At 41.7% G+C, this 13887-nt stretch overlaps 1 protein-coding gene across 2 annotated transcripts in view; it reads right to left on the reverse strand.

Moving 5' to 3' along the window:
• Window positions 1-13833, reverse strand: part of XRCC5 (X-ray repair cross complementing 5) — an 88344-nt gene extending 74511 nt beyond the window's left edge. The window contains exons 1-6 of one of the 2 annotated variants that reach the window (XM_028112237.2): window positions 13711-13833; window positions 9490-9603; window positions 6229-6412; window positions 5301-5349; window positions 4168-4290; window positions 362-553 (exon numbers count right to left, since the gene is read on the reverse strand). In XM_028112237.2, coding sequence (XP_027968038.1) covers window positions 362-553; window positions 4168-4290; window positions 5301-5349; window positions 6229-6412; window positions 9490-9603; window positions 13711-13731 — 683 coding nt within the window. In that variant the 5' untranslated portion in view covers window positions 13732-13833. The remainder of the gene's footprint in view (window positions 1-361; window positions 554-4167; window positions 4291-5300; window positions 5350-6228; window positions 6413-9489; window positions 9604-13710) is intronic. The other variant, XM_088021568.1, reaches the window with a different exon arrangement.
• Window positions 13834-13887: the final 54 nt, after the last annotated feature.

The following is a 13887-nucleotide window of genomic DNA, read 5'->3' on the forward strand; positions in this document are numbered from 1 at the left end:
CACAATTAGGAATGTATTTTGTAGGTGAATGAAAAGAAAGGACCCAGGAAATGTGCCCCAAACTTGGCATAAAGAAGAAATCTACTATCTCATCTTTTACGACTTGTTAAATCTTTTGTGGTATCTATACATTTCTAAACCTCATACACACTGTCCTAGAAATAAACCAGAAGTCTTGTTCCAACCACACAAACTTAAAAAAGGGGATCGGGGGTTGGTGCACTGTTTCTTCAATAAAAATCAGAACATTCATTGAAGAATGGCGGCTAATTCAAGAGGGGCTAATTAGGGATCCCCCTGATCAAAAGAGAAATTTACATGGTCACAAGTGAAAGTTGCCATCGAAGTTTTCAGTTCTTACCTGAAGGAATAAATTTCATCTAGCCCATCTTCACCTTCTAAAGACATCATCACCTTTTTCACCATCCGAATACCTTCTTTTTGCTGCTCAGTAATTCCTTTTAGAGGAAAGGAGGGTTCATGGTGGTCTGAGCTTGAGTTACCATCTCCCCTGTCCCCAGTTCCATCCTCCTTGCCAACGGGGAAAGGCAAACTATCGGGAAAAAAATCAGCAGTATTTAAGAAGACAAGCCCTGAAGCCAAAAAATAAACTGGGCTCCAATCCTATGACTGTCGCTCACTGGCTATGAGAAAATGGGCATGTCGGTCACCAGAGCTTTATATTCCTCATCTGTCAAATGGCGCTTATCGACCTTAGTCAATATTCTATCAGTTTCAAGTGACAAAAGCCTTTTTGGCCTGCTAAAGGGGGGAACTTATTGGTTTATATAACCAAATAATTGAAAGTGCAGGGTTGCACATGGCCTCAGGATCACTGGACCCAGTCTCAAACACCTCAAGGACTACCTGACCCTCTCACTGTCTTGGTGTTGTCTCCATGTGCCTTCGTGCTGGCTTCACTCTCTGACTGGCTTCCTCCACATCGCCTGAGTGCACTCGAGCACACACTGCCCAACTCTACTACCAAAGAGAATGGACTGAGTATTTAATACTATATTCTAGTCTCAAATTCAAACAAGCTGGGTATCAGTGGTAGCCTGGGGACTAGAAGATGTTGGCCCTCAGTCGAGTCATGAGGTTAAAGGGTAGGAAGGGGCGCCTGGGTGGCTCAGTTGGTTGGGCGACTGCCTTCGGCTCAGGTCATGATCCTGGAGTCCCGGGATCGAGTCCCGCATCGGGCTCCCTGCTCGGCGGGGAGTCTGCTTCTCCCTCTGACCCTCCCCCGTCTCATGTGCTCTCTCTCTCTCATTCTCTCTCTCAGACAAATGAATAAAATCTTTAAATAAATAAATAAATAAATAAAGCGTAGGAAGGATTTCTTCCTAGAAAAAGGTGGGTGATGTTCTAGGCAGCCAAAAAGAATAATAATAAAAAATAAAATACACTTTAATGATCCCTCAATGTTATTATGAAGATTAAATCACAGAATGTGTACAAAATACTTAAAACTCAAATAATGTTACCTTTATTACTGTAGATCTAGAATTCCCATACAGACATCACTTAATTGCTGGAAATAGGGCAAATCAATTTTGTTCTTGTGTTCCACCCCAGTTGTTTGAAATGAGACTAAAACTAGATTGGGATTACCAGTCACGGAGATATTCAATAATCAATATACAAATTGAAAAATCAACCAACCAAACACACTTTATGGTAATATTCTATATGACTCTTTATAAATGCTTTCATGCAAACAACCTCATTTAATCCTATCTATTAGGTGGACAGAGATTTCTACCTCCATTTCCTAAAAAGCAATTGAAGCTACAGAGATGAACTAATCTGGCCAAGCCGCACAGCTAGTGAGTGACACAGCAAAGACTGTCACCTGACTGAAGGACAAAGTCCTTTCCAAGGCAGCATATCACCTCACTGCCCCTGAAACCCAAACAGTAGACTTTTCAGTTCACTCAACATCACCTATTGGTCACCCCTATGTGGATGGTTATTTTTAAGGTAATTTCTTTACCATTTAATTTGCTATCATTAAAATAGCGCTCCCTGGGGCACCTGGGTGGCTCAGTCAGTTAAGTGTTTGCCTTCAGCTCAGGTCATGATCCCAGGGTCCTGGGATTGAGCCCCACATCGGTCTCCCCACATCGGTCTCCCTGCTCAGCTGAGAGCCTGCTTCTCCCTCTCTCCGCCTACTTGTGCTCTCTATCTGTCAAATAAATAAAATCTTAAAATAATTAAATAAATAAATAAATAAATAAATAAATAAATAAATAAAATAGCGCTCCCTATTTAAATGTTTTCTACGTGTACTCCACATGACAGATATGCATGTCCTGTGTGACCTATCGGATAAAGAGCTGCCAGGGATCGGGGTATGGCACACAGGATCTGCACCAGGCCATTGCTGTTTCCACTACAGCAACATGGAAAAAGGGGAGAGTGACACGAAAGTCAAGAGTCAGGAAGCTATCCTGGAAAAAGAAGTCACAATAACAGTCCTTTCTACCCCAAAAAAGTGGTCACAAAAAAATGTATACATCTCAACAGCCAAAAGAAGAAACTAAAAACAAGGTCCAAGGAATGAGCTTGCTCAGAACACAGTGCTTCTTGGGCCTGTTCCAACTGGAATGATCAATCATACCTGGGTACAACAAACAATTAAAACAGAAACTCCACTTTGTATGCTGGAGATTTATAGCACAGGAATAGAGCGTATTGCCCAAGAAAAAACACAACCGGAACTAAACAGGGACATACAATAAGGCTATGTTCCTTCTTCAACACACTTTATAGTATCACTCAGACAAAAAAGCCCTTTCCAATGACACTGACAGAAGTGCAGTATGCTTCAACCATGTAAAGGCATCCTGAAATTATGAACAGGGAAGAGGAGCCAGGCAGGGCTTTTGAAGTACTGAGAAAACCTCAACTCAATAAGAAGTGTCACTTAAAAAGCACTTAATTTCTCTGAAGTACTATCTTTACAAGTATCATTTTGATGGGTTATTCTGAACTACTTTTCTATAGTTCTACAGAAAGGAGATGCCCCTCAGCAGTCTTAAGAGGTACATACATGCAAGAGAGGTTCTTAATTCCCCATAGCAGCATTTCAAAGAAGCCAAAGGCTTACCACTCTGAGCTAGAGGCTTCCTGGCACAGCTCTCAGTCCGAAAAATGAGTGTCCCCAGAAGACAAATAAGTCAACATCCTATACCATCAATCTGCTTTCACCAAAAATAGGACAAGCTAAAACGGGTTTCGAATGCAGCAGGATTAGTGTGGTGAAAAAACTTTCTTGTTAGGGATAGAAGATAAAGAAAGTAAATGCCTGGGGTGGGAAGGGGGGCATTCAAGTTATTGGGGAACGAGAGAGATTGTCTTGCAACGAATTGTGAAATATTTTGTGAACATTTTTTTTTTGAGAGAGAGAGTGTGTGTGTGAGCGGGGGGTGGGGGATGGGGGTGGGGGATAGGAGGAGGGGAGGGGCAGAGAGGGATCTTAAGCAGGCTCCAGGCTCAGCACAGAGCGCAGTGCAGGGCTAGATCTCATGACCCTGAGATCATGATCGGAGCCGAAATCAAGAGTCGGATGCTTAACCCACTGAGCCACCCAGGCACCCCTTCTGCCAACAATTTTGCCTGTAATTTGCACACTCCATTTCTAAATACACACAAGCAAATTACATTTTACATAAATGTGCATATCCATTAGATTTGAAAAAGACTTATAAATAAGCATTCTATGTGTTTAAAATGATTCTCACATTGACATTTCTCTCTACCCTAAAAACATCTACTGCCTGCAAAACACAGTACCCTAGAGCTGTTTAACAAAAGAAACCATCAATCTGGTAATTGTTTGTATAATGTCCTCTATGTAGGCAGAGATAAACTGAATATCCTCAAAAGATTCCTCAATTCTTTGAGTCCAAGAAGAGCCAACAAACAATCTGCTATTGAGCTAAACTCCTGTTTCACTGTGACTTTCATCCCTTTATCACCAAAACTCAAGAGTTCCTGGAATAGCAGGTACTCCAGCGAACGTCTGCTGAAGTCAGTCATCGGACATATTTCGACTCTAAGCACAAAGAGAAGACTCGTGGGAACCAAGCACTCTATAAAGGGGCCCCACTCCCTGTGTTATAAGAGTATAGGAGTGGTCTTCAGACATTATTCTCATGGTCTTACAAGAACTGCAGGGAGATGCCAAATTTCTTCAAGTTATGGATTATAACATCCAGCTGATCTTTGCTGAATGGGCTGCTGAGGTCAGTGAACACTTCAATATGCTTCTTCTCAAACTTCTTTCCTCTAAAAGAGAGTTATCACAGTTAGAAATCATTCTCTGAATTATTGCCCACAAACTCAAAAATACTTGGTCACTGAGCAGAAAGAGGCTAAGAAATGAATCTAGTTAACAAATCTAGATAGTTAACAAAACAGTTAACAAATGTGATTACATTCTAGAATCCCATGTATCATTGATGCTTAGTTAAGTTCCTACTAACATATAATCAAATAGCTACAATCTACAAAACATATCAAAATTTTTGAGCATTATGGAAATATTAAATCCCAATGATGTGGTCACTGTGATTAGAAAGGATCCCTTTCCAACCTCCACTTAGGCAGAATGTAAACAAGGAACTCTCCCAGTGATGACAACATCAGCCTTGCAAGGGTTCACTTTCCAAATACCCTGGTCTGATTCCACTTACAGGGCTAGTGGCAGGATTTTACACAAATACACAGAGAAATGATAATACAAATTTAGGCAAATTTTGTGCAAATGTTCTTCCTAACAGTCAAGGGGTGGGTGGGTGTGTATATATTCAAAGACCCACATTTTAAAGGTACAGCAATTAAATAAGTAATGAAGTAGGAAGCTGTGGCCAGAGCTATGCATTTAATTTTTTAGCTTTTAAAAAAAAATTTTAAGTTTTTATTTTAATTCCAGTTAGTTAACATATGGTGTTATATTAGTTTCATGTATTTAATTTCAGTAAGATTAGGAATAATACAACTTAACATTTTTTAAAGTTCCTGGTAATTAAGTCAAAAAGGAAGGAACTTGAAATAAGCCAAACATTTATTTCTCCCAGCAAAATTCCCATCAACTATAGCCCTTTCTCTTTTTAAACTCAAAAAAAAGAAAGGGCAAACTGGACCACTGAATTCTATCAAATGTTTCCTTAGCCACACAAACATGCGGCTCGATTACAATGAATTACACTACGCACAGAATACTATGCACAGAATACATCAACATGCAATTTTTGCTGAGAGGCTCATTTCCATCTTTCCTCAGTTGAGACACTTACACAGTTTCTTGTTGAATCACATCCATGCACACAATGAGTGCATCCAGGACTCGGCTAGTTAAGGGCAGAAGATACCACTAAACAGTCCCTTTATCCCAAGAACATGCAACTTTTTTCCAGTGAGGTCCACAGGGCTTGCAACTGTGGACTCTGGACTGACTCTGTGATGATTTAAAAGTACTTGCCAAATTACCTTCTTCCAAAGTTTATTTCACTAACATATACTCACATATGCTATATATCAAAGTATATATCAAAGGATAAATAAAATAAACTCAAAGGTAATCTAACATATTCCCATTCATTGAGACAAAAATTATGATGCCATTTTACAATATCTGGAATCCATTTTTGGTGATTATAGTCTATTCTTAAAGATGAAGTGAGTTAAAATTTAGCATTTGCAACTAGGCACAGCAGCACCTCCCAGTGATCAGGGATACCATTACTGCTTAGAAAAGTAAGAGTAACCCCTTAAAATCATAGCATCTGTGGAAGAAATGAGAAATCTCAGTTTAGATGTCAGTCTGATTTTTGGCACAAAAATACCCTCCGTCCAGGAAAGCACTGAGAATACTAGTGCTATATTCTACTTATATCTTCTCTACATCCAAACATTTCTAACCATCACGACCACCAATCCCTCTGCACATATCAATACACAAATATACCCACTAGTATCTTCCCCTTATGGTGCCTCCCAACCCCTCAGTATCACTGGTAGAGAGAAAGGGCTAGTAACTGGAGGGCCCAATCTAAACTAATTAATTTCACATTAAATCCTAACATATACCACCTCAATGTCCCCAGAGCCAAAAACATCCATATACTCAGAGGTGGGACTCTAGGGAGCCTCACCAAACTAGATTATGATTCCCCAGATTAAAGGAAATTTCTTAAAGAGTCTTCTCTGGCTGAAAAAGGATACAGTCAGCTTGTTGAGAACCTGGTTGGATTTTTCTTTCAATGTCCTCCAGCAAGTCAAAATCTGGTAGCATCAGGTGTCTGTGCACTGTGATGTTCTGATACTGATCCTTACCAGCAAGGGCATTCTCAGTGCCATCTGTACCAAAAAGGACTAATGCAACTTCATCCCTGCTCTCAGCAAACACCTAGAGAAGAACGTTAAAAGGTTAAGAATCACTGAGTATCACCCGGAAGCCACTAGATATCTAACCTTCAGGGAGTAAGACAACCATAACTCCCTATGGCATCTCCCTGGGGCCACCGTCAACAACAGAACACTGGGCTAGATGGCCCACGGGACAATGACAGACAATTCCTAGGCTCTAAGACTTTCATTGAGTATAGGTCCTATCATTCATTTCAACAGAATTTAGGGGTAGGGGAGTGGAGAGTGGTAACTGCTCTTGATGACTTCCAGCCAAATCAGACTCTAATTCTCAATGAAAACTAATTATGGATAATTTGAAATTATTTTAGTCTATCTTTCTGGAATGACTATTCAAGGTTTCAATTTTCCAGAGGATTAGAAAAATAATTGCTGGTTCATGTCCTGTATCCCAGCAATTTCACTTATATGTACATACACCATAGAGAAATTCTTGCACATGTATTCAAAAAGACAAGGACAAGAACATTCACTTCAAGAGGGTTCACTTGGACACTGTTCATAACAGGAGAGAAGTGGAAACTAACTACCCATCCACAGAATGCAAAAACACACGACAGAATATTTATAGAACAAAATATTACACCTCAATAAAAAATGAATAAATTTGTGCATGGTTATCAGTATGAATAAATTTTAAAAACATAAGGTTGAGAAAAAATAAGTTCCAGAATTATATGTACCATATAAAAACATTACACCATTTTTTAAAGTTTCATACGATACTAAATATTATTTATGAATATGCTTACATCCAGAAGTATAAAATATGCATGGTAATGACTGAAAATTCTGAGGAAAAGAGGAAAGGAGAGAATTGGGAAGAGATACATAGGGGGCTTCAAGTTTATCTGTAATTGTGTGTGTGTGTGTGTCTTAGATTTTATTTATTTGAGAGAAAGTGAATGAGAGAGAGAGTGTGTGCATGCATGAGCAGGGGGAAGGGCAGAGGGAGAAGCAGACTCCCCGCTGAGCAGGGAGCCCAACATGGGGCTTGATCCCAGAACCCCAGGATCATGATCTAAGCCAAAGGCAGATGCTTAACCGACTGAGCCGCCCAGGTGCCCTGAAACATTTCACAAGAAAATATAAAAACAAAAAACAGAATCTGACACAAAAGGTGGTTCTTTTCCGACCAACTTAACCTAAGCCTTTTCCATCAGTGGGAAGAATGCTGCAAGGGGAGAGGGGATGGAGTCTGTCATTCTTTATTGTTGTTTGGTCTGTTAAATTCCCAGTGTGCTAATAATTCCAGATACAATTCCCAGCTGCACATGGGGAGAAAAAACTCTAGCTGTTGAGGTTCAAACATGTCCAGCACACTACGGGGCAGCCCAGCTAGAATTCTATCTGTGTCCTGGACAAGACTTCATCTTAAGGCAAGGTAATCTTGCTCAACAATAAAACCTCAGCCAGGAGAGGGAAGGAAATTTCGAATGCAGCATGAGACTGGCACCAGGTGCTGTCTCCTAGCCTTCCAGATTCAGACTCCCAAGGAAGAGGCAAAGCCAAAAAGAAAAACTGGAAGCACAGCTTCTCTTAAAAAAAAAAAAATCTAGGGGCATCTGGTTGGCTCAGTCAGTAGAACATGCAACTCTCCATCCCGAGGTCGTGAGTTCAAACCCCACATTGGGCAAGGAGCCTACTTTTAAAAAAATAAATAAATAATAAAATAAAAAACAAAAATCTGTATATTTAGGCATAGCAGCATTACTTAAATACAAATAACACAAACTACTATAACCAGGAATGGGGTTAGAGGCATTCTCTTGACACATCAAGGACTCCAGGTCATTAGAATTTGTTAACATCTAGGATGACGGGGGTATGTCACAGTGCCTAGTGAAGAGGACAGCACCCAGAAGAAACAATGGAGGTGTCCAGGAGGGGCAGCAGCTGCCAATGAATGAGGCAGAAGTTCATGGGCTTAGGAAAAGTAGCAGTCATACCAAGTAGAAGGGACAGAATTCAACAGGGGAGTCTTATTCACCCCCACCTCCCATTCCTGCCCTATGAATGTGAGCTGGTCTTAGTGACCTGCTTGGCTCCTAAGAGCAGAAATGACTTTCTGGGATTTCTAAAGCTGGGTCATAAAAAGCCACATGCAGGTCTCTTAGAATACCCACTCTTAGAACCTTCCTTCTTAGAACTAGCTGCCCTCCTCTAAGAATCCCAAGCTACATGGAAAGACCACATGTAAGGGTTCTGATGGACAGTCCCAACTGAGCTCACAGCCACCGGAGGCTTAACTTCTAGCCATGGGGGTGAGCCATCTTAGACATCCGACTCAGTTTAGACTTCAGGTGATTCAGCCCAGCCAACATCTGTGTGTGCCCCTGCACAAGCGACCACAAGAAGCCCAACTGAGCTACACAGTCATCCCCTAAAACGAGGAGAGATGATTAAAAAAAAAAAGTACTTTAAGACATTAAGTTTTGGGATAATATGTTATCAGCAAAAGGTAACTGGAATAGGCACAAAGTAGTTGAAGGACTTGTTTAAGATTACCAGATTAGTAAAAGTCATGACAGAGCAAAGATTCAAACCCAGGCCACCTGGCTCTAGAGATTGTATTTGTAAACATTTTTACATTGCCTTGTTTCTGATAAAAACTATAATTTCTACTGGAGGAGCCAAAACAAAGGAAGAAAAAAAGGTCAGGCTCTAGTGGTAGTTGGACTTGCACATAAGTATATGTTAAAAAACTCCTCAGATTCCCAAAAATACTGAGGCTGGAGGCACCTGGGTGGCTCAGTTCATTAAGCATCTGACTCTTGATTTTGATTCAGGTCATGATCTCGGGGTCCTGGGATCGAGCCCCCATGCTGGGCTCCATGCTCAGTATGCAGTTGGCTTGGGATTCTCTTTCCCTCTCCCACTGCCCCTGCCTCTGCTCATGTACTCTATCTCTCTCTAACAAAAATTAAAAAAAAAAAAATAAAGTACCAAAAATACTGAGGCTGGACATCATAAGCAGGCTGGTATCTTGCATTACTAAGTGGAGACAACAAGCAGTTAAAACAAGAGTTATAAGCTCAAGACCAGTCTGAAACTTACCTGTCGCTGCACAAACATGGTCATCACCTTCTTTGCTAGTTCAAATGGGGATTCTTCACCAGGAAGCGAGTTACTCATGGCAGAGCCCACATCCATACACAGTACAACAGCTGCCTAGAAATAAAGTCCCAGAGTGAGAAAAAGTTGATAATGGTCATAAAAAAAGAAAACAGGTATGGCCTATGTTTATTTCACCCACAGAACCTATACTCTAGAAGACTTAGGGAATGCAGGACATTCCCTAAGAGGGAGAGGGAGTGTTCTACTTAGAGAATGTATATAAGACATATAAATGTTTACTACAGAGGAACTTTAAATAGTCCTAATATTTTCTGAAAGATAGAAAGCCAGGATAGGAGCATGCTCCGGGAAGCTGCTGTTCTTCGGCCTGAGCCCAAGAATAAACCCAAGGGGAGCAAACCTAAAAACAATCTATAGGCCAGAACTAAGTCCAGCGCAGCTGAGCCCAAAATACATCAAACAAACTGCAGTTGATTTTGCAGAACCACAAGCATGAGAACAGATGCTTTTTTTGTAAGGCTCTGATTTGGGGGTAGCTTGTTATGAAGCGTTTTTGTGGCAACAGGTGACTGCTACAATCTATACATACTAAAACGATATACCCCAACAATTTGAATCAGTTCATGAAATGGGGATCTAAAATGAAGACTAAGACACCAAATCTATCCTAGTAGGGGACAAAGACACATAAACAAATAATAACAGCACAATATTCCATGACAGATGTGTGCCATGGGCACTGAGAGAGTACATGGGAGGGGCATCTACCCAAAACTGGTGGAGGGGATAAATGAGGGGTAAGGAGGCAGAAAAGGCTTCTGGATGTGATGTTTGAGTGAGTCTTAAAGAACAGGAGTCAAACATGTGAATAAGGGGAGTTACTGGTAGAGGAAACCACACAGACACCTAGTCATTAGGTAGCAATTCCATACGGACGGACTAAGGAAATAGGGGAAACAAACTAAAATAAAACAGTTACATGCAAAGTTCTATGTTTGGCATCCAGAACTCGAAAGAATATGAGTCGGAGGAGACCTGAACAAACAGCAACTCACGATTTCAGTATGGATTATAATGTGTCACCAGTTATGACATGGCTACAGCACTACATTCCCCACACCTATCTCATGTTTTTAGGTTGTATCAACAGTGTATTGAATTCAAGGACGGAAACAAAGATCTAATGGTGAAAAAAGACTAGGTTAGCAATCTGGAGATCTGAGATCTAGTCCCACCTTTATTACCAATTAGCTCTGAGTCCTTGGGAATGTCACTTAACCTCGCTGTTAATTCTAGGCAGGAAACAGTTGTCGGACTAGATGAGATCCAAGGTCTTTTCCAGGTCAGTGGTCTTTGGCAGTGAGTCTCACCTGTGCTTTGTACTAATCAGACCACATGTGACAAACTGCGCAGTTCTGTGCACATCTTATGAGAAAGACTAATTACAAGAGAACATGAAATATGCAGGTTAGAGAAAGATCTACAGAACATGGGTTGTGAGGAACAGTTGGAAAAAAACTAGATATTTGAGGCAGATGAGAAGATTTAGGGGAACATGATAGTTCCAACTATTTGGCAGCTGTGTTATAAAAGGACTGGTCAGAGAGAGAGATGGAATGGATCAACAGATGGAAGTTACAGGAAGATTGGTTTGAAGAAAAATAACATTAAGAAGTGACCAATAGGGCGCCTGGGTGGCTCAGTTGGTTAAGCGACTGCCTTCGGCTCGGGTCATGATCCTGGAGTCCCGGGATCGAGTCCCACATCGGACTCCCTGCTCGGCAGGGAGTCTGCTTCTCCCTCTGACCCTCCCCCCTCTCATGCTCTCTATCTCTCATTCTCTCTCTCAAATAAATAAATAAAATCTTTAAAAAAAAAAAAAAGAAGTGACCAATAAAAGAACTACTGTTTTCTGAAGCAGTGATCTCCTGACCCTAGAAGTGTTTGAAAAATCTGGGGTGCCTGGGTGGCTCAGTCAGTTAAGCATTCAACTCTTGGTCTTCGCTCAGGTCTTGATCTCAGCCTCATGAGTTCAAGCCCTACATTGGGCTCCATGCTGGGCATGGAGTCTACTTTAAAAAAAAAAGTGTTTGAAAAATCTGGATGCATTCCTATGAGAGAAGTTACAGATGATTTCTAAATTTGGTTATATCTCAGGCAACAGATGGAAAAGAAAGACGTTAAGTTTTTCCCTAGTTTACAAAGCACAGAACATAATGCACTAGTATTTTTTTTTTAAGATTTTATTTATTTATTTGACAGAGAGACACAGCGAGAGAAGGAACACAAGCAGGGGGAGTGGGAGAGGGAGAAGCAGGTTCCCCGCCGAGCAGGGATCCCGATGCGGGGCTCGATCCCAGGACCCTGGGATCATGACCTGAGCCGAAGGCAGACACTTAACAACGGAGCCACCCAGGCGCCCTGAACATAATGCATTAGTATTAAGAAATTAATGGAGTAAAGACAGGACGTTTGAAAAAAGGGTGATAATAAACTACAAAATTCTTTGAAAACAATAAAATTTACACCCCATAGCTTCAATGCCCTGAGCATAAGAATCTTGAAATTAAGAGTTCCAAAATATGTCACTCCATTTATCTAATATACCAGAAAACGGTTTTAAAACTCTGTTAAACCAGAAAACTCTAAGTTAGAAGATAAAGGCTTTTTGGTCCAGAAAACTTTTTTTTTTTTTTAGTCCAGAAAACTCTAAGTTAGAAGAATAAAAGTCCTTTACTAGGAATCAAGTATCCAAAAAATGGCATCAAAGGGTTTTACAATATAGGACTTCTTTCTGGAAGCAGAAGAATGGTCTGTGTGATACTTCAAGTTCCTATCCGGCAATAGTAAGAAAACCAGGAAAGGGAAACTGAGCAGCATAGCAACTCTTCATTTACACAAGGGGGTGCCTGGGTGGCTCAGTCGTTAAGTGTCTGCCTTCAGCTGGGGGGTCGTGATCCCGGGGTCCTGGGATCAAGCCCTGCCTCGGGCTCCCTTCTCAGTGGGAGGCCTGCTTCTCCCTCTCGCACTCTCCCTGCTTGTGTTCCCTCTCTTGCTGTGTCTCTCTCTGTCAAATAAATAAATAAAATCTTAAAAAAAAAAATACACAAGGAAACAATACAGGTTGTTAGAATTTTGCTGCAAGTCCACCTGCCATAAACAGCTGCTCCATTAGAGCTGCAATGTTTTCAGCAGCTGACAGAGGAACAGAAAGGTAAGTGGCATCAAATGTTCATAATCGCTTTAATCAACATTCCCCAATGGGGAGTTGTGGGGACTACGGATCAGTTGCTCAAACTCCTATCTTGCTTATCTGTATACCAGATGCCTACTAAAGGGCCTAGCCTTTGGATGTTTGGATGAACAAATAATTCTCTGGAACACACCTCTCTCTAGTGATCATTCAGAGACAACCACCACTCTCTGCCTACACTGAAAAAACCATTTTAAAAATTCATCATATTGTCTATTATTAATCTGGGACACTGAGGGTCATAGGTTCCTAGCAACACAGATGACTCTGAAACCAGGCAGCCTGGGTTCAAATCTGAATTCCACCTCTCAGGGACTTGATAACCTTGGGATAATCATTTCACTTTCTTTATGCCTCAGTTTTCTCAACTGTAAACTGGGGATAATAATTCTCACCTCATGGGCTTGTTGTGAAGATTACATGAGATAGGAATAAAGCGTTTAGATCAGTGCCTCATAGAGTAAGATTTCGATAAATGTGAAATATTAGATTATGATGGGGTAATATGACGCTTTACATTTTAAGATACATGTTTTACTGACGGTCCCTCTCTGAAGTTTTACAAATCCGTGGGTAGGTGTTTATCAAAGCGAAATTTCATTCTCCTACAGACTGTAAAAATCCAGGCTCAAAAGCAATGGAGGAGGTGAAGGAAGTAAGGGAAGAGAAGGGTGGACTAGGGTAATAAGAAAGGAGGCAGGCGGAGTGGAGAAAGTGGTGGGATGAGGAGGTGGAGAGGGTGGGAGTGCTGAGGAGGCGGAGTGAATGGGGAGTGGGCGAGGCTCAAATTCAGGTATTCGGACTCCAGATCCCCAGCGGGTCTCTCCGTATCCCTCCGGCCAGCCCTCGGGACCCAGCCATGGCCCGCCGTGATCCCATGATTCCCGATCCGGAACCACCCTCTCCGGATTCCCTGCACCCGCAAGGCCCAAACCCACGCTCTCTACCTTATTCCCGGACCGCGCCATGTTGCCGGTGCGCGGGTGCCACGGCAGCCTCTTCCGGGCGGGAACCCCGAGCGCCGCTAGGAAGGTCCGGCGGAATCTGAGCCAGAGTGTCGTAAAAAGAGCCGCTTCCCACGGAGCCTGGAAGAGGCGGGGAGACTGTGCGCTGACGCTCTGAGC

Source organism: Eumetopias jubatus, unplaced genomic scaffold (genome assembly GCF_037043125.1).
Source record: "Eumetopias jubatus isolate StellerSeaLion01/CBP00866 unplaced genomic scaffold, mEumJub1_p1.0 scaffold_3, whole genome shotgun sequence".
In the NCBI taxonomy this organism is placed as follows: Eukaryota; Metazoa; Chordata; class Mammalia; order Carnivora; family Otariidae; genus Eumetopias; species Eumetopias jubatus.